This window comes from Ostrinia nubilalis, chromosome 13 (genome assembly GCF_963855985.1).
Source record: "Ostrinia nubilalis chromosome 13, ilOstNubi1.1, whole genome shotgun sequence".
Classification (NCBI taxonomy): domain Eukaryota; kingdom Metazoa; phylum Arthropoda; class Insecta; order Lepidoptera; family Crambidae; genus Ostrinia; species Ostrinia nubilalis.
The window spans coordinates 11,754,795-11,780,443 of NC_087100.1; the positions used below are offsets into that span (position 1 = coordinate 11,754,795).

The 25,649-nt window shown below is 36.4% G+C and overlaps 2 protein-coding genes and 1 long non-coding RNA gene across 5 annotated transcripts in view; 1 reads left to right on the top strand and 2 right to left on the bottom strand.

Annotated features, from left to right (window-relative positions):
- Nucleotides 1–1,198: 1,198 nt before the first annotated feature.
- On the bottom strand, nucleotides 1,199–4,823 carry LOC135077671 (islet cell autoantigen 1). The gene is made up of 4 exons (XM_063972234.1): nucleotides 4,167–4,823; nucleotides 3,770–4,012; nucleotides 3,275–3,526; nucleotides 1,199–2,907 (listed from the first exon to the last, which is right to left on the bottom strand). The coding sequence occupies exons 1-4, from the start codon at nucleotides 4,734–4,736 to the stop codon at nucleotides 2,689–2,691; spliced, it is 1,284 nt and encodes a 427-aa protein (XP_063828304.1). The 5' UTR covers nucleotides 4,737–4,823; the 3' UTR covers nucleotides 1,199–2,688.
- Nucleotides 4,824–5,100: 277 nt separating this feature from the next.
- The window catches only part of LOC135077673 (cyclin-dependent kinase 14), a 103,947-nt gene continuing 83,398 nt past the window's right edge, over nucleotides 5,101–25,649 (top strand). Inside the window, exon 1 of one of the 3 annotated variants that reach the window (XM_063972236.1) lies at nucleotides 5,101–5,301. In XM_063972236.1, coding sequence (XP_063828306.1) covers nucleotides 5,229–5,301 — 73 coding nt within the window. In that variant the 5' untranslated portion in view covers nucleotides 5,101–5,228. Of the gene's footprint in view, nucleotides 5,302–10,505; nucleotides 10,877–15,992; nucleotides 16,466–25,649 lie in introns of those variants that run through there. The other 2 variants (XM_063972238.1, XM_063972237.1) reach the window with 2 other exon arrangements.
- LOC135077204 (uncharacterized) lies at nucleotides 21,779–23,766 on the bottom strand. Its single transcript, XR_010258426.1, has 2 exons — nucleotides 23,712–23,766; nucleotides 21,779–22,652 (listed from the first exon to the last, which is right to left on the bottom strand). It is a non-coding gene; the product is annotated as an uncharacterized LOC135077204 (long non-coding RNA).

A 25,649-nucleotide genomic window follows, 5' to 3' on the forward strand; every position in this document is an offset into this window, starting at 1 on the left:
CTTGTTTTCTTAGCCATCATTTAAGTTTTCTGTGGCCCTATTAAAGTATTGAAGAGTCGTCGAGTCAAATTCAAGTTCATTCCTTCGTACCTGCTGCTGTTCTGGTTCATCGGAGTTTTGTTCGTTCCTTCGTGAATCGCGAAGAAACTTTCTGTTATGTTCACAAGTGATCTGAGTTTTCTCAATGTGCAAATGCTTTTTTAGTGTTGTTGAAAACTTTGCGAAAAGACGCTTTTGGTGTATAATATTATGTGTGTTCATAAATAAAGTAAAATTATTAAATTCAAAAGTTTTTGTTTACTTATTTGCATTTCCATGTGCAATGTAGAATTTTTCCAAATCCATTGTTTTGAAAATAATACAATACGTACACCATAAAGATAAATATTTTCAAAATAATGGATTTGAAAAAATTCTACATTGTACATCATAAAAACATAATTCCTTGAAGGTTATGAGGGCCTATGTGTGCGTGAACTGTGTGTATGTGTGCGTGGACTTTATGTATGTATGTGTGCGTGTACTATGTATGTATGTGAGCGTTACGTACGTAGGTTAAGTACAGGGAATTTAACACCAGGCTGTCAATTAGTAGGCTCAAAAATTTGACAGAGAGGGTTCTCTATTTCCTATGTATTACTTTTCTCTATGACTAAACCAACTTGACAGAAAACTGACTGACAGACAGCCAGCACTGACAGCAGTGACAGCAGAGGCACAGATTAATGACCTGTGGACTTAGGTATAGTTCTCACTTAAAAATACAGATGGCGTTTTATAGGATTGGATAAAACGCCATCTGTATTTTAGATTCGTTTAAATAATAAGCACTACTGTGCCCGCGACTTCATACGAATGCGAAAAAAGTTTGAACAATAAGTAGGTATTTCCCCTTTTTTGCAACATTTTTCTTTACTGCTCCGCTCCTATTGGCTGTATGGTGATGTTATAATAATAGCCTATAGCATTCCTCGATAAATGGGCTATCCCATCTACAAAAAGAATTTTTCAAATCGGACCATTTGTTACTCAGATTAGCGCGCATTCAACAAAACAATCTTCAACTTTATGGGAGAAGGAGACTTCGATGACGATCAACGCACGAATATTGGTGCAATTTTTTATAAATTATACCAACTTAGGTCTCACAACTCGCAGATGATTAGGCAAAAGTGAAAAAAGTTCAGAAATCAAAATACTTATTTTTACATAACTTTATTTTAAATTGAATACACAAAGTAATGGAATGCAAATTCTTATAAAATTATAATAAGGTTTTGTAATGGCGTACTAGACCATTATTCAATTAATATTTTATATCATAAGATTACATAATTATTTTATTTATAAAACAGATGACATAGTTAAAATGTGTATAACACTATATCAGATCGTTTGGACTAGTATTTTAAGACACAATATTGCACTTTGGAATGTTTTCTCTTTCAGTACATATCTAAAACAAAAAAATCTTTGGCATAATTAAAGAATTGTACTAAAATAACATTAAAAAATACAATACAATATTTGATTACACTGGTAAGGCATTATAAAATAAAGATGAATACATGTTCCTACCTAATAAATTTAATGTAGGTACTTACACTCAAAAACAAATATGTAAATAATATTTTTTTGTAAAAATCAAATGACAATATTATAGTTATAGTTAAATATGTATAATATTTAGCTAATGAGCATAGTACCTACGTTCGTATTTGATTAAGTACTTAGCCTATGTGATGGTTCAGAGGTTGTAAACCTAGCGTTATAAGTACATACATCAATATATTTTATGATATAAATAAGGGGTAAGGGAATATACATGTTGGTAAAGCTAGGCGCCATAAGAGTTCTAAAGTGTGGAAATAGGGAATCTCACACAGTAAAAAAATAACATTTTCGGATTATTTTAAAGACTGGTTTACTTAATTTTGCTAGCCCACCATCATTTTGGGTTATTTAAAAGTATGAACAGAGCAGCAAGATTCCCTGTTTCATTTGGTACAAGGCAACACTTCGATGCGGCGTATGACTAGTGGGTGCTAAACTAAGAGCGTTATTGTTATCATTTAGGCAGATTGGTTACAGTTATAAAATTATCAGGGCTGTTCGTTTGTTTGTTTCAGCCGAAAGACGTCCATTGCTGGGCAAGGGCCTCCCTCAAGGATTTCTACAAAGACCGGTCCTGCGCCGCTCGCATCCAGGAACCTCCCTCGACCTTCACGAGATCGTTAGTCCACCTAGTGGGAGGTCTGCCTACGACACGTCTTCCGGTTTGTAGTCGCCACTCAAGAATCAGGGCTGCATTAACAAACTAATGTGCTTTAATTAATAAGGTGTGCTGCGCATGTAAACAGGTCGACACATTCAATATACAGTATGGTTTAGCTGCTGTACAAATCAATCAATACTGTACAATCAGCACTCCTTTGAACTTTGTGTTCTCTTATACAGCTTGTAACAAAGAGTTTACGAAGTATTTAAATACCACAATGACAATCATACAGCACTCTTGAGCTTTTGGATTTTTAACACAGACCAGAAGGTTCACCAGCCCTAATTTCGATTAGCCTGACTGATTAATGATTCATTTCACTTTGAAGAAAATACTGATAAATTGAAACAAAATTAGGTCAAGAAATACCTTGTGATAGTGAACCTTATTGATGATAATAATAAGTAAACTTAAGCAGCATGGCTCTGATTGGTGTTGGAACCAGGCAAACTGTCAGGGTTTGCTAATGGATCCAGTTCAGCGAAGAGTTTGAACCAGGCAGCTTTGTCGTCCTTCTTCGGAACCTTCGGAGACTTGGTGGGGGCTTGCTGTGGTGACTGGGGTGTCTTGTTGTTGTTGGTGCTTACTGGAGTCATGGGACCATCTATAAAGTTTGGAACAGCCAAGTCCTGAAACATTTAAATTGAAATTAAGTATCTAATTGCAGACTTCATAATATTTTTAATACACTGTTCCCAGTTCTATTTCTTGATATGAACTGCCTTTAACACTTAAGAAATTATTCTGATCATTTTATCTTCAATATCACTCAGTCCCTAGGAACACTCAGCTGAATGAATGTAAATGGTAAAGTATTCATACAGAAAAAATAACTTTTGTATGTTAGTGGGAAACTATCCCCCTTATTAATAAAAGTTACAACCTAGTTGAACTCTGGCTTAAATTGTTATTCAGTATGAAAATGTCATTTTAATCCAGAGTTCATCCTAGGTGTAACTTTTTATTATTAAGGGGGTTTATATTAAAAAGTTTTACCTGTAATAACTGTGAAGGCATAAAAGATCCAAAATTAGCTGGCATATCAGCATCAAGTCGTAACCCAGCCAAGTCTGACAGAATGCCTGAGCTTTCTCTGGACATCTCAGGCTCCAGACAGCTGGTGTCAATCAAGTTGACTGCAGTGGAAGGTTCTTCTTTGGATGCAGTGGACGGAGGCTGGTTTTCTGCTTCTTTACTAACTTCATTGTTTGGTTTGGTTTTGTCCACATTGTCATCTTTGTACTCTTCCTGGAATGTTTTATTTGGTATCTAAAGTTAATTTCACTGATAACAACAGATGTAACATCTCAGTAATAGCACTTTGGGTCAATGATAACTTTACATAACATAACATTCTAAATAAATCCAATAAATAAATAATAAAATGGCTGGGAACTTAACTTTCTATACTTTTCAGGCTAGAAACCATTCACAAAGCAAGCTCTAAAAATTATTGATATTTTTTAATACAAAGTCAATTAATTTATTTACCTGGAAAAATAGCATCTGATCCTTATCCTGTGGAATCACCTCTTCTGGCTTAGGTTCACCTTCCCCTAAGTTCTGTGACAGTTCTTTCAAAATGCAGAACTCATACTGAGGAGTGGCATTCATTGTATCAGCCGTGGCTATCAGTGTTTGCGCCACTTTTGTGGCAAACGTCAAGAAGGACGACTGGTAGTTGGACAGTACATGGGAGAACATGTTGCATCTTGCTGCAGCTAGCAGGTCTATCTGAAATTCACATTAACAATCATTGATTTTTCATCAACACCATTGTTCAGAAACTGTGTCTGTGAAGTGCCTAACTACTATGGAGTTGAGCTATAATAGAATCCAGTACCTGTTGTTTTCATTTCTTTCTAGTAAGTACAGAGAATGAACATACCTTCTGCAAAACATCTAGTGTCAGCTTATCAAACAGTTTTTTGCTCTCGCGCACCTGTCGCTGCGCTTTCCTGAAGTTGTCCAACCCGCGGCCGGTGTCCGGATCCAGTTGAGCGCTCGTAGACTTCATCCAACTCAACGCTGCGCGATATTCAATGCGAGCCTTCTCCATAGCAGATACCGTCGCCCGCATATCGCTCACAGCGCGACCTCTAAACGTTTCCACTTCATGGTAAAGCCGCAACAAAGGCCCCCGCACTGATAAACGCTGCTGACCCGAATACGATATCGCCTTCCCCGCCGACACCATATGCTTCCCTGCCGCATTGTTCCCCTTACCCGAATCCCGCAAAAACTTTCCCAAAGAATTCTCCTCTTGAGCCAAAATACACAACCTCTCCTGATACTGATCTAACACTCGTTGTAAATGTAAGCAGCTATCTGATATTGATCGAAACAACTCTAACTTTGCGTCAAGCTCAGCGTCCGAGGAAACAATACACTCGTCTTCTTTGGTGCCCAATTTTTTCAGAACAGTCTTTTTTGTTACCCAGTACTGATGTTGCATCATTGTGAAACGGATTTATATGCTGAAACAAAAATTACAATTTATTAATAAAAATTATTTGGCAAATCTTTTGAAATGACGTGAGGAAAGCTCGCCCGTCAATTTGATAACTGTCAAATTTGACGTTTCTTGATTACGTTCTGAAATTTTTACAGCACACTCAGCACAGGCTCTATGGTTTCATTATTTTATGAAAAAACTTACAGAACGTTTATATCCAGCCTAATAAAAATCTTTAGTTATATTGGGTGGAAGCTATTGGTTTATTTTTCCTCATTTCCCCGACTTTTATCGCACTAACTGTCAAACAAAACACGTAAAGTGAAAGAATAAAAAGTTGTCTATGGCCTTATATTTACAACCGGAATGTGGAATGGCTGCCGTGTATCGCGTTACGTGCAATTGTATTGGATTATCAAGTCGATTTGATGCTAATATGTATAGTTTCGCTAGATGAGAGTGACTTTATAGTACCAGCTTGTGAAAAATCCTACAATGTACTGTGCTAGTGATAATAAAACTATACCCGGAGTGTCATCGTCACAGTCTTCCAAGAATGTCAAAGATGGTAAGTTTGTGTGGTTGTGATTTAGCTTCAAATTATTTTAAAATGCTTGCTATTGCTATGCTATCATTTTAGATAAATTCTGAAATTTAAGAGGCTACTAATACTTTCTGGCTTTTATTAGATACGAAGGAAGAACTACATTTCTTTACATGAAAGTTTTGTGTATCTGCAACTTTTTGGAAGAAACATCAAAATGTTTTATTTTGAATAATTCACCAAAGAATTAAACCTAGTTGTTATTTTGTTATTAATGTTAGTTATCAATCCGTGTAATATGTTACACTTATTCCATCAAGTGTCAATTTTATCAGGTTTATCTTACTTTTTAATTGCTGTGCACTAGATTGAAAATTGAGAGCAGCAAACTCAGTGAACACTTATTTCAGATCTACATTTTGGCTATGTGGGGCACATTACCGTAACTCGAGTGATGCCTAATGTTCTGAAGATTGCACTGAATTATGTTTGCGGTTATTTTACATTATTAATTGCACACTGTAGTAATTATTTAAATTTTGTATATAGGATAGGAGGCAAACTAGTAGGAAGTTTGTCATATTCAGGTTAAATGTTTGCTTTAGGATGATAGTGATATGATGATGGCAATTGACAAATATGGGCCAGTGCCGATATGAAGCTGCGCCTAATATGAAGTTATTATGCATGTTATTAATGAAATCTATCTGTTCACAGTATTTTTATTTATAAATAACATTACACTACAATCTAATTAGATACTATAGTAACAAGCACTGAACAAGGAATAGGGTGGCCGTTTCATTTTTCTTTTTATTAAGAATTAAAGAATATCACATCAAAAAAGTTTAAAAGATTTTTTTAATGTAGCATCAGTCTTATAATATTAATATTTTCAATTTTAAGTAGCACCATCAAAGCCTCCAAAAGAATTTCCTTTATTCCACAATCTCCCTCCCACCTCATTCCTCCCACTCATCCTAATAGTAAGGCCTCAGCCTCGAGTTTAGCGGGCAGCGGGGCGGGAGCGGCGGCGGCGCGGGAGCGGGGCGGGCAACGCAGACCCGTTCTCGAAACAAGCGGGCAGCTCGCGCGGCGCTTTAGCGGCGAAGTGTTGTGTTCGGGGTTGTGTTGTCGAGATATTATTTGTTTTTATTCGCAAACGAAATGTCTGAACAACGGCGAAAATTTTATTTCGATTCAAATTTATTCCTAACGCTCGATTTATTGTGGGCAAAAGAAGGAGTGCGCTGCCCGCTCGTTGCCCGCTCCCTCGCCGCTGCCCGCTCGTTGCCCGCTCCGGCGCCGCTGCCGCGCCGCTGTTTTCGAGAACCGGTCTATTTGATTTTACGCATAAGATCCTGCCGCTCCCGCGCCGCCGCCGCTCCCGCCCCGCTGCCCGCTAAACTCGAGGCTGAGCCTTAAAAGGGATAGATAATGCTGAAGCATTGAAAATATTTTGTACTAATACATCCATTGTATATCTATAATGTAACTTAATCTCCTGTGCTTTAAGTTCATTCTAACCATTCTAACCTACAGAGCCTTAACCTATCTTTCAGTTTAAAATATAAACCTAGGTCCACTAAATGTCAGACAAAATGCCAAATACAAAAGTGACATAAAAGTATGCTAGCCTTAGAGGCGTAAGCTATAAAAGGCGACATTCACCATTCAGCCATGTCATTGTTAACCAAATCGCTGGAAGTCGGTTGAAGCAATATAACTCTATGCAGTAGGCTTAGCACTGTTCAAAGTAAGCGGCGATTTAAACCCGCAAAAAAAATCAATGACATTATGGCTTAACTTAGAGCATTTTTGTCGTACATAAATATTACCTACGAAAAGCGCTTCCATTACGAAACGTAATGACGTAAATAATACGAAAATTACCTAATGACTTTTTCAACGGACAGACGTGATCCGCCGCCGGTAACTTCGTCCCCGTACCCGAGTATCGGATTCCCTAAAAACCTTCCCCATTCCCGAACCTTCAGGAATGGTATTATCAAATTTCCTTCCTTATGGAACCCATAAGCTATTCAAGGAAAATTTTGGTCTTAAAAAATTTCTGTTTTTCTGGCTAGTACGACAGCAGTAAAAAAAACCTGCCTTGTACTGGATTAAAAACTGGAATTTCTATCAGTTTTAAAATTTAAATTCGGAGTTCGATTCGGACATGAGAACTTACTGTACCCATAGACTCGAGAACCATCAACCATTACCAACAACCGGGTCAAGGCTCGTCTCGTATCGATGTGTCTCGCGTGGGGCTCTCGATATACTTTTATTGATCCATTTACCGTCTACCGTTTCGGATTTCATGGAATCACAAGTTCGAATCGCCGAGAGACCGCTTCTTTGCATAATCTTATCGAGTTTCTCCAAGTAAAGATAGCTTTTCAGAAATATATTACGGAAATACTGCAGTCCGCGATTCTATAAAATGTAGAAATATGGATTATTATTTTCACAAATCTTTCGGAGACTGTCATGTCGTCAAAAAGGAGGATCATGCGGTAATAACTAAATCTTCATAAACTTCTATCTTATAGATTTTTGAGAATCAGGACATTTAGGATTCTGTAATCGCGCGCGCAAATGTTGAATGTCGGTTGAATGGATCGAAAAGAATATTCGTAAATAGAAATCACAACACCGAACATCATCGTCTCCTCTCATGCTCTATGTTCTAGCGAGTTAGATGCGCTTGGTAACATCTGCGTGGCTTGTAGAAACCTGTTAACCTACGTTTTTATACGGGTCTGTTACCTAAAATGTAAGCACTACCTATTTTGCCATTTCAGGTTCTTTGATCTTCGTTGCTTAGCTATACAATGAATGGATGAAAAATTAATTGCTTCGCACATCTCAGTGCGTCATCACATCATCCTTGTAGTCTATTCATAACATTTTCTTTGACATATTAACCTTAAACATATATTTTGCTGCTTCTTTTATCTTTTCGGTGTTCTGTCTGTGGCACTTGTCTCGAATCTCGGTGCTATTTGGGTGGTGATGTAAGGCCAAAAGAACAAATAGTTCACGCCACGAATAAGCTAATCCAATCATCGTAGCAACGGCCGCGTGGTCAGACTGATTGACTGAAGATGGCGCCTTCATTAAAAATTTTGCGATTAATGGTTGGACCATGAACGAAGCAGTGACGGGCTCTTCTTTAACTATCCTTTGGCTGATCGGTTCGCGTTTTTCCGGTTTGTGTTGAAAAAAATAAGATTAAAAGAGTTAATTATCCGTAATTAGCGAAATTCTGTATTTTTTGTTAGTCTTCTTAACAACCGCAATATCGTGCATTGTTTTGCCGAAAGAAAATCAAAATGCCTTGTATTTAGGAGTAAATTGCTTTTAAACTAATTGATTTTGCCGCAAATACAATCGTTAATTTCACGAGCTAACCGTTTCTAGAAATCAGCTTAAAATGCAATTGTGTGGTAGAATTAAAATTACGCCAGGGTTAGTCTAGAACAATGAATTTATTCTAAGTATTGCGGCGTCAACGTTGGTGCCAGTTCAAATAACATTTCCTAGGTTGCTGGCCTCATGCAGCTGCAAATGCCAAAGGTTGCGGACCGATAGAGCTCTGCAGGGTTGTCATAATCTTAAATTGAACACTGCTAACGCTCTACTATTTCGCAAGAAAACCAAAATTCGCGTTTTACACACAGAGCACACCGTGAGACTATTAATATTTACCGCAGACTATGAGCGAATTCGCAATTGATAGAACTTGATGACGTGCCGTCGAGTGTAAATTACAGATAATAAATATCAGATGAAAGAAATTTCCTTCCCTTTCACTGTGAAATGTATTATTAAACCTACTTAATTATCTTTGCCTCGTTACTCGCTGCGATCCAATTCAAATTAATATTAAAGCAGATATTTATGTTCCTAATTAAAAGAGCCGTTGTTGGTTAATTTTAAACCCGACATCTTTGAAACTATTTTGCAACAATTGGACGTTGTGTCTAACTACTGCTTCGTAGACAACAATACGAGTTAAGACGACTCATTACATATTGCTGCTATAGCTCTAGTTATTAACTTAATTAACCAGCGTCTCAGTGGGTATTGTTCACTTTATTCGTGACAATTTTCCATCGTTCCTCGAAAGCGTAATTCTTAAGAAATAAGATCCTTTGTTGTTATTTTGCTAAATCCGGACAATGGTTGTTCTAAACATAGTAATCAGCAGAATTTTCCAGAAGCACATTAAGTCGCTCATATTTTACTCATTCAGTGTTCATTGTTTTCATAGTAATATTGTAATAGCCATTACTCATGCAAAAGAAATGAAAATTGGGGTAAATATGGTACCTATGCTATTAACGTTGTTTTCAAAAATATTGTTTGTTAAAACTCGTTTATGACTGTTAATTGAAAGAATTATTTTTTTTAACATGAAACATTCTGTAATTATTCAGTCAAAAAACTATTCCAATAGCTTTGACAAAAAAGTACTTTAACTTAATGTGGGACTTTCTAAAGTTACGGATGAGCTCTCGTGAAATACGGGCGTGACCTAGGTTTTCAAAGTTATTTTCTGGGTTTCGTACTAAAAATAGAAGGTGGGGGAGGGAGGCTGGCGAGAAAGGCTCCCAATTTAGCATTAACGCGGGCCTTCCGATCAATGGGGAGTGTTTTCCCTCTCAGCGCTAAACCGATAAATGTGTCGGCTTTATTGGAAAGAGAAAAATATGGCATCAAGAATCAATTACAAACCATCATGGACCTAATAGATTTTAAATTAAGATTAGGCTCCTTCGGGACAACTTTTACATTGTTCTTTAGGAAGTTTTCATTAGGGCGAGGGGTGTCACTGGCTCGTAATATTTTGATAACGATACTCTCAAGTCATAACTGAAAGATACGCCTATCTCATTTTTCATATCCTTTGTTTTGCGAATCGTATTTCAAACATTTGGAAAATGTAACTGGATGGACTTCAAAAGGGATTTAATTAATGCAAAGTTGGCTGTATGTTTCCGCTAACAATCTCGGCCATTCAAACGCAGGCTTCCCGTACTTCTGCGTCGGCAATTACAATTTGCCGTGCACGTAAATGAGTGTATTGATGCGTCGGGCAGAGAGAGGTGTATGGAATCGGGGTGCCGGTGCCGGGCGCTCGCCGCGTCTGCCCTGACACAGTTTAGGCGCCGGCGCGGCGCGGCGCTGCACCGCAGCCCAGCCAGACGCCACGCGGTCGCCATCACGGACGCTACTCGCCACGTCTCAACGATCTCGCGAACTTCCCGAATAAGTTTCGGATTCGCCTATTGTTCGGACACAATAGCGATGTGCGTTATCTCGCTTCCATGTCAGTGAAGTAAACAATTCTGATTGAAAGTGACCCTCTCGAATTCCCTGAAGTGAACGAGTGACGTAAGGATCTTGATCTTGTTGAACTGTTCCGGATTAAGAGTTATCGGACTTGATCGAGCTATTTTATAGCTCGTTTTTAATAAACAAGACTTCAAAGCCGTCAAGCTGTATTCCTTCGAAAGTTTCAAGGTTTACGAGTACGATGAAGATAGAATGTACAACGGCCACGAGGATGGCTTCGGTACGACTAAAAGAAGTGAGTCATTGTTTTTAAATACATTTAACTTTTTGTCTCTACTTTCCTTATTTTTGGATTATTTACAATAGATTAATTTGCAATGTGTAGTAGGTTAGGAAGTAACACTTGTAAAAGTTCGAATGTTTACAGGAAAATATAACTGTGAGCAGAAATTTTGTTGACGAAAGTATGTGTAACGTTCTTCGTATGGGTACTAGATGTTTTTGTAAGTTAGCTTTGCTATCAGAATGAATCAATTTACTACTTTTTAAAAACGGATATACACATTGTTCTTCGTAAATCCTTATCAGGTATTGATAAAAAATCCTTATTGGTGATCTCACTTCGCCTACAAGAGTAGATACTAGAATAGAACTGTTTGGTAAATTTAATTAGTCCTGCCTGTTTCTGACACTAGTTAATAAACAAAGGTGGACTAGATAACGATATTGTTTTAAAACAATCGGAGAGGAGGTGCATCACGATTTATTGGCCAGAAGGAGGTTTGTGAGGGCTTGTCGTGAGTTAGCCAGCTCTCATGAAAATTTAATGACACAACTTTGAATGCCGCACAATCGATAAAGCCGGTCGTGATATTTCACACACATAGCCTCGTTATTAACTTGAGTTAGATTATTGAGGGGTGATTGTGTTAGAAATGTTTTGACCTGAATATAACTATCTTACCTGTGCTATACCGGTTACTGTGTCCAGGAAATTGTTATTTTAAAGCCTACTGTCCCATCTAATATCTGTCTTGTTTACCTATCTGTCCATTGCTGAAAAGTTGTCTCACTCTATTTAAGTTTCCACCTACCTTTGATAATGTATGTCACACAATAGCAGTAATTCGTGAACGTATATCAGTTATTGTATGACTAATTAATAAATTAGCAACAGCAGCTGTCACATTCCCATTGTAAGGGGAGTGACGTTCAACGTTTAAAATACATCATCATACCTTGCTGTCATCCGCACCTGTATTACGTAAGCGATTAGCGATAATATCGCAAGTATGATCGAATTCACCCTTGAAGAATGAGAATTTGGATTTCGTTTAATCGTATCGTGTTAAAAACGATAGAAATCAGTTTAATAGAGTCGTAAACTCGCAATCACGCTCCCCTTTCGTCGATGTGATGTTTTACCATACGTAGTCTGCATTTTTTGGCGAATTAAAGAAATATTTGAATAAAATTAAATCAAGGTATGGAGCTTCGGGAATTTTTTTTATAAAACTATATCTGCTTTAATTCGTTAGTGGACAGTTTAGTCTCATTAAATCTAATCCCAGCAATCATACATAAAGCCTTTTATTGGCTCTTTTTAGAAGAACCTTACAATGATTCTCTACTTTGGCGTTAAGCTATTATAAAACTATAATAAATGACGTCATTTGTGTAACCGTTTTTATTTGGAGTGGTCCAACGTCACCGCTATTGGTAGTGCACCAACCTGTTTCTTATTGCTAGAATTAATCATACGTCGTTTGACTGGTACTGTATGCTTCAATGACTCGATCGCTGATTCGAAACGTTACACATCAAATAAATTAGAAAACTGATTTCTATTTGTGTTTTGTTATTCAATAAAATTGCTGAAATTCGTTTAAAGATTCGCAGAACAATATGATGACAATACTGTGCGGTTCTTCTTTAATGATAGAGCTTGATGAGTCTTCAGTAGGATCGAAAAAAACGGGAAGAATCAGGAGAACAACCACGTAACGTAACTAAATAATAGTTGGACGTGTTAACGAATATAACTAAGAATTAGAAAGAATTAAATAGAACTAAACGTGAAAGTTTATCTAATTGCGTGTTTAAAGATCTTTAGACTTTTCTACATTCAAAATTGGCAATCGGGTGAAAAGAGTGACAAATCTATGCTGCATTCTAATATCGAATCCTTGGGTTAAAGACTTTATGATTAAATTCTACTTTCAAACAAGTCAGTTATTATTAAACTATAGTATGACGCACGCACTACATGTTTATAATACAATTACCAGTATTAACCACGTTGACCTGTAATAAAGCCGCGTTAACCCCTGACGGACGATTAAACATTAGTATGATAAAGACTATAAATAATGCATACGACCTTTGTGGGTGGTTGTGCCTATCGATCTGTGAGGTTTCTGCTCGTGCTACCACGTGAAATGGAAAAATAAATAGGTCTTGGTGTTTGGGATTCAGGAGAAAGTAAAATGTCATCTATGTAAGAAAAACTGACTAAAATAATTGGACGTCAATGATATTGCAAGAGAGTTTAATTGAAGCTACCTACTTAACAACAATACAGTTGAAACAGTTTGATAGATCAAAAACATTAAAAACTCATAATACGAGTATAATATTAAGCTTATATTATTTAAAATTAATTTAAATTTAAATATCTTTAGTAGAGCTAGACTACTAAGAGACGCATCTTTACTGTCGGCAGCTTACTAAGTAATTTAATATTGAATGTCCTTAAGATTAAAGGCGGTCATCGTTAGCAACAGTTGGTGGACAATTTTAATTGTCTAATCTTCTTTTTCATCATCATCATCATCATCATCATGTCAGCCATAGGACGTCCAATGCTGAACATAGGCCTCCCTCAATGCTTTCCATGTTACCCGGTTAGTAGCGGCATTCTTCTTTTTGTCACTTAATTATTTAGATGACGCGACGCTTCATTGGCGCAGTCTGAGCATAAGACGACCTATTCTGTAATTTATTGAAGTTACGTTTTCTTTTCTTCGAAACCTGGAGCAAACCGCAAACAGTAGTCCAGTCAATAAAGCATTATAGATGGAAATCCATGGAACACAATTTCTGACTTCGGGACATTATTTAGACTAGTTAGGAGGTGCACATAGCAAAAGTCCCCGCCCTTAGCCCTTGAGCCGGCGGGGAGAGGGGGGTTTAAAGGTACCACTTTTCGGTTTTTCGCTTAATCCTCGGAAACTTTGCATCCTAGTGACATGACTACTATGAACCGAAAAAAGCTTATTCAATTTGCTACAGGTGAGATACTCAAGTTTTTCTATACCTTGTATAGTTTTCGCGGCATCTGCTCTAGAAGGTCTGTAATATTGGAAATTTTATTTTTGTCTTACATGTTCCCATCAGGAGAAAATCGACTTAATCAACATTGAGCAAACATTCTAGACATGCGGGAGCATGTTAAACCTAGTTCCAGGGAGGGGACTGCACCGTGCGTAATATTTAGACAAACCACTTGCAGCCACTTTTGACTCCTCATCACTCAAAAACTACTGTGCGTTAACACTTCAAATTTAGCTCATGTGTTGAGACTTACGAGATAAACATCAGCTTCAAATTTCACAAATATACATCAAACGGTTCTTTAGGTATTGACGTCCAAAAATCTACATGTCTGACCTATAGATCAAATTCTAACCACTTCCAGATGACTTTGAAGGTTCAAATTTGGCATACAGATAGGTAGATGTGTAAATACAAAGGAAGAAATAAAAAACCAGTAAATTTTAACATTTCACAGGTAATAGATAGATTTTAGTGTTCTAAATGTCGATTTTTGAACGTCAATACCTAAATAACCGTTTGAGGTATATTTATGAAATTTGAAGCTGATGTTTATCTCGTAAGTCTCAACACATGAGCCAAATTTGAAGTGTTAACGCACAGTAGTTTTTGAGTGATAAAGAGTCAAAAGTGGCTGCAAATGGTTCATCTAAATATACGCACGGTGCAGTCCCCTCCCTGGAACTAGGCTTAACATGCTCCCGCATATCTAGAATGTTTGCTCAATGTTAATTAAGTCGATTTTCACCTGATGGGAACATGTAAGACAAAAATAAAATTTCCAATATTACAGACCTTCTAGAGCAGATGCCGCGAAAACTATACAAGATATAGAAAAACTTGATTATCTCACCTGTAGCAAATTGAATAAGCTTTTTTTGGTTCATAGTAGTCATGTCACTAGGACGCATAGTTTCCGAGGATTAAGCAAAAAACCGAAAAGTGGTACCTTTAAACCCCCCTCTTCCCGCCGGCTCAAGGGCTAAGGGCGGGGACTTTTGCTATGTTCACCTCCTAACTAGTCTAAGTAAAGTCCCGAGGTCAGAAATTGTGTTCCACGGATTTCTCTCTACACCGTCGTTAAGGCATTCATTGACTGGACTACAGTATCGAAAAAAAAAACACATCTGAACACCTAATTACGATCAATAATGAAATGAACAGATATTTTAACAGTTAATGAATCTTAATTAAAGCTAAATTAGTTGTATTAACGGTGCTGGAAAATCTAAAATTAAAGTGCAAAAATATACCGTTAGATACGTCCGAAGCCGGGAGCAGAAACACACATTTTAATAATTCATAACGTTTCTGTTAATTTTCTATAATCAGTAATCATTACCTTCTGGGCATTACAGGAAAATTATCCTCTAATCTGATTTTAAAATCCTCGGAAGATTGAATCAAATTAAGTAGAGATGTCAGCTATAAGGAAATTCATGGATGATAATATCATCCAATAATATCATCCAATTATATTATAATTGAAAAGAGAAATTTAAGTAGAAAGTTACTGCCGCGTTGCAATTAAAATCAAGCAATAACAAAGCAAATGTCTTACGTTGCGGTTTACACAACAGCAATATCAATAGCAGAATGCAATAACAGGCATCTTATTTACTGAGGCAGATTCGAATCTGTTCGCAGTACGACATCTCGCATTATTATAATTTAATGGAACATGCACTGCATTCGACGCAGTGTTCAAGTAACCCAGGGTTGCCTATGCAAAGTTTTATGACCACATTTTAAAGATAGCAATACCAGAATACACAATTAACGGACAAACTGAAAACAAGAGTCAATGAAGCCAAACTAATTGCAATTTAATTATTGTTCAATTACATAATTCAATTACTTCAATCAATTGCATTACAAATATAAAACAAAACAATGAGTACCTGCTGTATGTAATTAGTAATTTCAGATAATAGTAGCGCTTCTTTAAACGATGTAAACAAGACACTAAGAAACTCAGAGCTCTATTTAAAACTCTCCATTCCAAAAAATCAGGACACGTCCTGGGAGAACAACTCGATGACAGCCCTAAAGTAACCAGTTAAGCAAGCGCGGAATAAGCGAGCGAGCAAGTACGCCGTCATCGCAAGATAAGAGTAGGTGAACTGGTGAACGGGCGTTGGCACTGGCTTGTCTGTCTGGCCGGCCAGTCCGCTCTGGCGCTCCGACTCGAATACACGGCGTATGCGCACCCGACGCACGATAACTAGGCCGCTCTCATGTGATACACCATCTCTCATATCATGGCAGAAGTGTGCTCAGTGACCACTCATATATAACGGCCCGCGACCGACCACCCAAATGTGAACGAAAATCTGAAGTGCCGAATTTAATTTAGCCAATTTTATCTATGTGGGCTACATGATAAGTGTCAAGTGTTAATAACATTGTTTCGAATTTTGTCACAATATACGGATATCCACCGTTAGGTAGACGTTTCTTGGAATTGTTGCGAATTTGTTTTGGTGAATGAGTCAGTTAACAGGCGTCGGGATTGTTAACTTCGTCAACGTGCTGCCTACGATTTCTGAAGGTAATAAAATGTTTTATCAAATCCGGTATTATTTTGGTTTAGAGCTTGCAACGAAATTCATGATTCATTTAACGTTAAAACGGCACGTATTTTCCATTTAGAACTTTGTGGTTGTACACCAAGTTGGTCGCTATTATTCATAATAGCACGCTAATGTTACAATAACATTTTCTATTCTTTGTTATTGAAACACCGTTATCATTGCAAACAGCAAATCAGGTCTAGTGAGTCATGTTGTACAACAGCCACTGCACTTTATGTGATTCTGATCGGTGCACATTTCATCTGATTAAGTGTATACTCTATTACGTGTCAGCTGCTGTTTGAATGCACATGCGTGCTGGGATTGTTCTTTGTTTATATAATCTGCCCGTACAATCTTATGTAATTCACGTAATCAACAAATTGTTGTGTTTGCAATGTGTTAGGGTATTTTAGTACTTAACTTCAATGAAAGTAATAGAGGTGTAAGTATTTTTGTTGGCGTTATCTCGTCAAGCATTTGAGATTCCTCAAGAATGAGTCAATAAAAGAATTTCCCCACTCATAACAGTTGCTTTGTGATTGCGGTTTTTGCACATGCAAATAAGTTTGTCTTATTGGTAACACCTGATGAGCGATGATATTGCTTATTCATATACTCCGTGAAAGTTTACTTTCTTTTTTCGCAAACAGCACCATTCATTACCATCTTATCTCTTCGGAAACGTTTTGTAGCGTTATTAAACGCTTTCTTACTTCGGCTTTACGGCGAATCCCCCTGTCAGAGTATTTCGTGTCCACTTTTCACATATGGTATAACATGTAAGAGCCTCCAGCCAAGTTGTTGTAAAGTCCATTTTGGAATTGAAAATTATTTTGGAGCAGGTAGCCGATTTTGGGTAAACACCTGTTTATTTGGGCCTGTGGCTTGCGTGCCTCATCTTTGACTTTATTAGCTAAAACAATCAAATTATTATGTTAAGAAAATAAAAAAGTTATTCTAGATTGACCACCAGTTAGTAATAATCTGTTTGTTTCAAGTTTGTATGCGGGTATCAGTAGCGATATCCTTTTCAAGAGAACTTACTACCAGTAATATAAAATTAGAATCTAAGGATGACTTTGAATAAACGTCGATCTTTTGTTGCCACAAGACGAAACAGGTCATAAGCATCGTACAAAAAACGGCCATAGTTTTCGACAACCGTTTGGAACAATGATTCAGACCCCTAAGCACTTGGCCTTGATGGTATCCGCCTGATTCGCAGCGATCCAGTTGACATTCGGCGCATGAACAGGTGCGCCGGCGCCGGGTTCGATGAACCACACACCCGAACAATTTATTTCCTTTAACTCGCAATCGATCTGCGTTTTAAGGATTTAAGGACACGATTCTCATATAAACACCAGGAGAAATAATGTTATAATATCTCAAGTTGGTAAATGGAAAGCTTATTCAGATTGTGTATTATTTAAACAAGTTAAGATTATTTTTGAACCGAGACAGAAAAATACCTAAAGTACTTTACAAACTAGTGAATAAGTGTAAAATACACAATCATTGCGTCTCTAATGTAAATGTTACGGTTAATGTGATAAATTGAAAATTATTAATAATAACCGGTTATTATGAATAATTACCGACAGTCGCGGTAAAAGTGATAAATTAATCACATTTAACAGTGATTATTTAATAATTCAACCTTAGTACTAACAAATTTCATAAAAGAGAACAACATCTTGTGTACGTGCTCGTGTACAGCCAAACTTTTGAACGTTTTGATATCATATATTAATATAATTTGGCATAATGAGTTTTTAATGTTTCTTGCATAATGTTACTTTTCCATGATGCCTATAACATAATGTTTTGATTTAAAGTGAAAAATAGGTTAAGGTGCGGCGGGGGTGGCCCTTGGGCCACCCCTAAGCCGCCTATTTAGTTTTATACACACATAAATGACCTCATATTAATCACATTTACCAAATCATGCGGTGATTATTCATAATAACCGGCGATTATTCATAATTTTCACATTTATCACTTTGACCGTAACATAAATACACCAATCTTACAAGATAAGTTGACAACTCATGTCTATCGTTGCACGATTCTCGATTGCTATGAACTGTTTCTTCATTTACAAGCTAAGTATGGGCGGATCGCGAGATGCTTCCATTGTATTTTACTGTTTCTGGAAATACCCACATACCGTTTCCATCTATCGCTGCCTCGCGACGGGTTCTCGACACTCCATCGTTTTTGCTCATGCAACGATTTCAAGCCGTTAACAAGAAGTTGAACGGTTGCATTCTACTTCAATTGGATAGCATCGATGTTGCCAACTGGTCGCACTACCCGCTGTTTATGTGGTACTAAAAAATAAACTACGCCATATCATTAAAGTACGTGACCCCGATGGTAATCTCCGCGTAATGCAATCCACAGGTATTACATGTAAATTTTCTTCGTTGAAATTAACTGGAGGTTGAATATCGATATTTGCTTTAGATATTGGTGAGTGGACGCTCGATGCATTTTAATGAGCCTGTAATGGTTTAGAATTGAGTACACATAAGATCTATATTTGCAATTTGCATACAGTGGCAACATTATCTTCTATTGTGGTGAAGTCTGGCCGTTTGGCGAGCCGTAGCGTGCATGTACAAATAGTTGCAATTCATCAGTGTCGCTTCTAACAGAAGTCTTATACTCTGTTACCTACTGCGGTATTGCGACAGACCTTGGAAGGCCACATCTCAACGGCCGCCCTGGCGTGTGTACCGCAGTCAATGATACGCGGTTGTACCTAGCTCTAGGAAGTTGTTAAGAATAATTACCAGCAATTTTAGATGCGGCAAAAACTTGTCCGCTTCGTGTGAGTACTGTTACTTTACGATTTAACTCACGCCTTTCAAGGGTTTTAAGTTTTAATGTTGCCATGACAAGTTTTTCAATTCTTGTCCTGTATAATATTTTTTATGTATAATCCGAGATACCTTACAGACAAAATTACAAATGTACAAATTGTTTGTTGTCTTTATAGTTAGTAAAACAACTCTTCATAATTTTTTGTAGAGCATCATTTAATAGAATGTCTATAAGATTTCTAAATTCGTTAATCTCAGACCGGAACCCATGGCCATAGGGAGAGAACTGAACGCTTGGCTGGGCGCGCTGCTTGACCACGCCTCGATGCGCCTCGGGCCACTTTGATATGGAAACTATTGTACAGTCCACATCACGTCAAATCATACATTCCTGTTGTAAAATAGCACTTATCACAACTTCATTTAAGAGCCATAGTGTTTATGGGCCTGTCATCTGCACCACTTGCATTAATACTCCCACTTTATATCTCCTCTAGTCACGAATACTCGAATGCAAGATTGCGTTTAGCGACTTATACTCGTACAATGCGAGAATGGCTTTAGCTAACACTCCAACGCTCTACATTTCTTATTTATGCAGATGATTGGACATGTTCTCCATTAGAGGCTTTTAGTTTTATTTAACGTTATATGCAGTCCAATTTGTCATGAAATTCCGCGTATGTATCCGATGTTGAACTGACCCAGTTGGCAGTGTATACCTAATTGAGCTCGAATTTTGCATGTATTCTCTGGATGTTATTTTATGGGTATCCTTCCGTTTGGCCAAATTACTTTTCGCCAAATTTCACTTCGCAAACAACTTATCGCCAAAGTTTCATTTCCCAAATGAACTTTTAGCAACTGTACTTTTCGCAACTAATTCATTTGGTCAAATTATCATTTGGCAAAATTTTACTTGGCAAATGTTTATATAGCAAATGTTTTATTTTGCCAAATATTATATCCCAAATAATTTGTTTGGTCAAATTGACACTTCACATACTTACCCACCGTTACCCACAAATCAAAGCATAAGACAGATGATCATGGTTTTCACAAGAATTGTATGTAAAATAAAGAGATTGCAGAAAATAGTATGGTTGCAGAAAGTAGGTATCGCAGAAAATAGTAGGTTAGGTTAGGTTAGAACAGTGACCCTTAACGCGCGAAGGCGAGCGAAGCGTGCCGCGGTAGCGGCCGCCGAGCGCTAGAATCACCTCTATTGTTTAATGAATCATTTGGAAATTTCGATAAAAAGAATGAAATATGAAAATTAATTTAGAAAAAAATTTAAATTATCTACCCACTAAACAAAATAATAACCACAAGCTAATTTGTAGTCCATTCTATGCGACAATCAAATTATTTTGTAAATAGTTTATCGTGAAATATTTTTGCCAAATGAAACATTTGGCAAAACATACTTTGCCAAACAATAATTTGCTAAACAATAATATGCCAAAAACGACATTTGCGAATTAAAAGTTTGCAATAAGTTGTTTTGCCAAATGAAAATTTGCGAAACGTTGTTTGCGAAGTGATAATTTGGGAAACGTTTTTTGGCCAAACATTAGTAATCCTATTTTATGATATCATCTGCTTGTTCCGTGTATTCATGTATAGGGATAAAATTACGCGTTTGGCTATTTATTATTTAGTTTTGCAAACTTGTCAAAGTTTCTCACGCAAACAAGCTGCAAGTAAAAAGTTTCGCTTAATTACCGTAATTAGAAATATGAATTAGCTTGCGTGAAAGCAATCTTGTGACAATCACTGAATAGCCAACTTGTCTCGCTTTCTGCTTTTGTGTGAGATGTACGTTTTAAATTTTAGTTTTAAACACGCTAATTCAAATTTCTAGCTATAATTCATTAGCTATATGATTTTATTAATGCTTCGAGAGATATTATGCTAAGATAAGTCGATGTCACTTTCATTGAATAAAAATCATACATTTTGTATCTAGATAACCATATTGTATTAATTTTATTCACATAGTTCTTTCAGTTTCTGTTCAGTTTTTTTACGGATAAAAACTGCATTAAAATCCGTTGCGTATTTTGAAAAATCTAAACGTAAAACAGTACGTACAGATAATTTAACACTAATACATAACCTAGTTCTAGTTACTTTCTTATGTTAATGTCACTTATGCGGCAGTATTTATGTGTTCACTTTTGCTTTGCATATCCCTAGTCCCTGGGTAGCGTGATGTGCAGTAATCTTGGACGAATAAACCACTGGACACGAAACCTACAAGATTTCTAAGGAAACACGATCAACCACTTTTTGCGGGGGGAGAGGTTTGACAATTGTCAAATAATGACATTTAGTGCTGGGAAAAGATCGTAAATTTTTATCGATAGTTATGTAAATGAATGAATGAATGAACCTAACGAGATAAATGAATTATGGATTGATTTATTATTGAAAGTTTCTTTAATTAAAAGACTATAATTAATTATTGTATCGTGTTTATTATAGTGCCATTGGTAAATCATAGGTACAAATAATATTACAAATTATTCATATAGGTAGGTAACTAGGTGAAATATTTTTTTGCTGTGTTATCATTATCAAATTCGTAAAGCAATAAACAAGTAATATTCTGTTACGATCGACTGCTAACTAGCTTTTGGTCTCAACAAATGTTATAATCTGTCTCACGTCACGGACAAAAGTTTCATCAATAGCCTATTTCTATACATTTCATCAAACACAATTTGATAACATTATGACAATGTATTGCTTTGTAGCGCTTGCAGTACGGATGCACTATCTGATATTATTTAATTCTTATCTAATGTTGTTGATATTCTTATGTTTAGGTCATTCGAGAAGACCTCCCAGTACTTATTTCGGTTTTGAAGACGTCGGTATATCCTAACTTCATTGATTCCAGAGCAATTTCGCGTTTCCGCTGTAAGCTGGATATTATCTTTGGTCGAAGATGTGTACACAGGGTACCTATCCTGTTGATGAGGGGTATTTCTTTTAGGGTTTTGTGCAGAATCGCGGAATATCCTGTCTCCTTGTTTTGCTTTCATAGATCGTTTCCTGTAAGTCTTAGAGTGGGTGCTTCAATTTGTTGTCAAGGGAGATGCTCAGATATTATTTCACCTGTGTTGGTTTTGTTTTGAAAAGTTCAGTGGCCTAATTCACGTATTTTGACAGTCAAGATCTCTCTGATGTTCAGAAGTCGTCCCATTGAAAAACAGTTGATGACAGGATGGACCAAATCAAGTTCCAACCACCCCGGTATTTCACTAAACGTGAGGGATGACACAGATCTAAAAGGTTCCACCTCGGTATTGCATAACGAAAATAAAACCTGTTAATAAAATAAAAAATAATAATAATATGTAATCGTAGTCATTTGGCGTATTTTTGTGATGATATTATTAATATTTAGATGCAATGAAAAGTTTAAATTGTATGTTCCATCTGTGTGGATCTCATCATCTTTTGTTTCATGTGACTAAAATAATGCCAAAAAATCAATCAAAATCATAAATATTTTATTCAAATTTGACCAGTGTTTTGGCACTTATGAATGTCAAAGATAATTTTAAAAAAAACCGACCAAGTGCGTGTCGGGCGGGGGCCACGCGTAATGTAGGGTTCCGTAGTTGTTGTCCGTCGTTAACACAATATATTTTAGAAGCAAGCAATTACTTCATCTAAAGTAACTTTTTGTATTTTCTTCTAAGGAATTTTTATTAGTTAAGTATAATACATGAGTCAAATGACTATTACTCCTAAACTAACTGATGTATCTTAACCGTTATAGTTTTCCTTGAAAGTTCATGAAATAAATTATTATTATGAATTTTCCCAGATTTTTCAAGCTAACGGTTTAGTTTTTAGAGGGGACTCGAAACAAAATTGGCACTTTAAACTTTAATAATTTGCAAACAGATCTCTAAATGGAAAAATAGCCTTAGAAACCCCTAAGCAATTTTAAAAGACCTGTCCAACGATATCCCACACGATGAGGTAGAAGATAAAAAAAATTCACCCCCACTTTACATGTACCTACCCCTAGATGCAAAGCAACTAGCTGCCGTATTATTTTTTTTCAAAATTTTATCTTACTGTTTTATCGGCGTGATTAATATACATACCTCCACAAAATTACAGCTCTCTAGTGCCAATAGTTTCCAAGCAAAACCTCGGACAGACAGACAGCAAAACTATAAGGGTTCCTTGTCAGGACTACGGAACCCTAAAAAAGGTAGCCCTTTAGGGCACTTTATATGTCTCCTTATCTTTTGAGCCCTACCAGTTACACAATTTGAACCATAAATGTTTTGTGTCTACTGATATTTTGGTGAATTAGTTGACTTTTAAGATAAAATATCTGATAAAATTTGATGATGATTGTACTTACAAATTTAGGCAAATTCAATGTAGGTAAAGAATCTTTGTGCAGTTTTCTCTGTTTCGTAAAATTGGCATTGTAGCATTCTTCCGCAAAATGAATGCTACAAATGCAGTGGTTTTTAGTTGGAATCCACGTATTTTCTCTTCTGACTGCCTCTATCCACTTTCTCCTTCTATTTGGATCCACTGGAAATCTTAAATTAATTTGAATAATTTCAGTTTCAGTTTGTTTGGTATATCGATAAACTTATCGACATTTTTCAAGCCCTTTACGTCATAAAAAATGAGATGTGAATGAATGAATGAAACCTATAATCCAACCAAATTAAATATGCTACATGTTTTAAGCATTTACATGTACAATGAGTACTTTTTAAAATGACGTAATCATATTTTGTTTACATATCAAATTTTATTTATTTTACGAAAAAATAGCTACTATAATAGATTTAAAATGTACTTACGTGTGATAAGAAACATTTCTTGTGTGACCGGAATAATTTTTGCAATAAAGTACGGCGCATTTACCCATTTTTCGTGATATTTTTACTCTTCGAGAGCTCGCGTCATACTGACAAAGTGACAACCTGACAACATTTACCATGGCTAATTTAGCCTTGGTAAGTGCTAGCGGGGTAAAGACGAGAACGTCACTCGTTACGCGTCCAGTGGTTTGTTCGTCCAAGGCAGTAATAAACGGCGCCACAGTTAGACAGCGCGGGTTAAGTCAGCATTTACATTACAATTGCCCACATTGTGTGCAGGGTCGCAGGTTCGAGGTCACGAGTCGTGTGCACTCGGCTCACTTGCTTCAATGAACGCTTTTGTTCCAAGTTCCAACGCTTTGCATTTACTAGAGTAGCGTTTTCTGTTTTTATACAGCTTTGGGTCGTTAATCGGCGTAGTAGGCCGCCCATATACAGCCAGTTTTTTTTATCGGGAGATCATTATTTCAAAAGCTACGGTTTTAAAATGAAACTGAAAACAATTATGTAACTTCTAAAGTGCAATGACATGTAAGTGTTTGCTAATTTTGGAAAGTAACTGAACCAATTTGGGAATTCTACTTCGGTATTCGATGCAAAGCCTTTTGTATCAAATTGAACGCTTGTTTTTAGCTTTTGCGGTTTACCTTACAAGTCACAAAGAGGTTTTAATCCTATGTTCCACTGAAATTGGCTATACAAAAGTAATAAATGGAGCTGTGGAAACACCTGCAGTGTAATCAGAAATTAAAATGATGCTGATTATTATTCCGCAGTCGTTCTTTACCAGACGGATTTCAGATTTTATTCGTCTGACTTTAATTACATTTTCCATTGTCAATATTTTGACGGCTCTTGAAAATTCATTCTTTAATTGACTTCATCATTATTATTAAAATATTGAACTCTCCTTGTTAAAAATACGTGTAAATATTTGACGTTTAATACAGAACATTAAATTAGTTGTTGAATTTTCAAACAGATTATTTTATAAAAAAATAACAACTTGTATAATTAATTATTGTATTTATAATTAAAATGTTCAATGCCAAGAGATAGCGTGAATAAATATAATTACATTCTGTACCACACTAGCCTTGTTTGAGAGTAAACCAAACTAAACCTTGGTGATAACTATGTCAGGTTTGCTAATTAGTAGTCGTTAGTTTAACGGTTTGTTGCATTGTTTGTTCAAGACAGATAATGTCACTTAATAATAAAAGTAAATGCAGTAGAATTATTTACATTATATTGATACTGGTCTATGATAGATCGCATTGGAATTATTTCGGGTAAAAGCCTCCTTATTCAATCACAAAGACATAAGAATCTATATCCGTAATTGATTATGTACTTAACTGGGACATAAAATTTATAGAGGGTGTCATATTACATCAAAATTCAAATTTATACTGCTTTAATACATAACGTCCCTTTGTGCGTCACCTATTGCACTTACT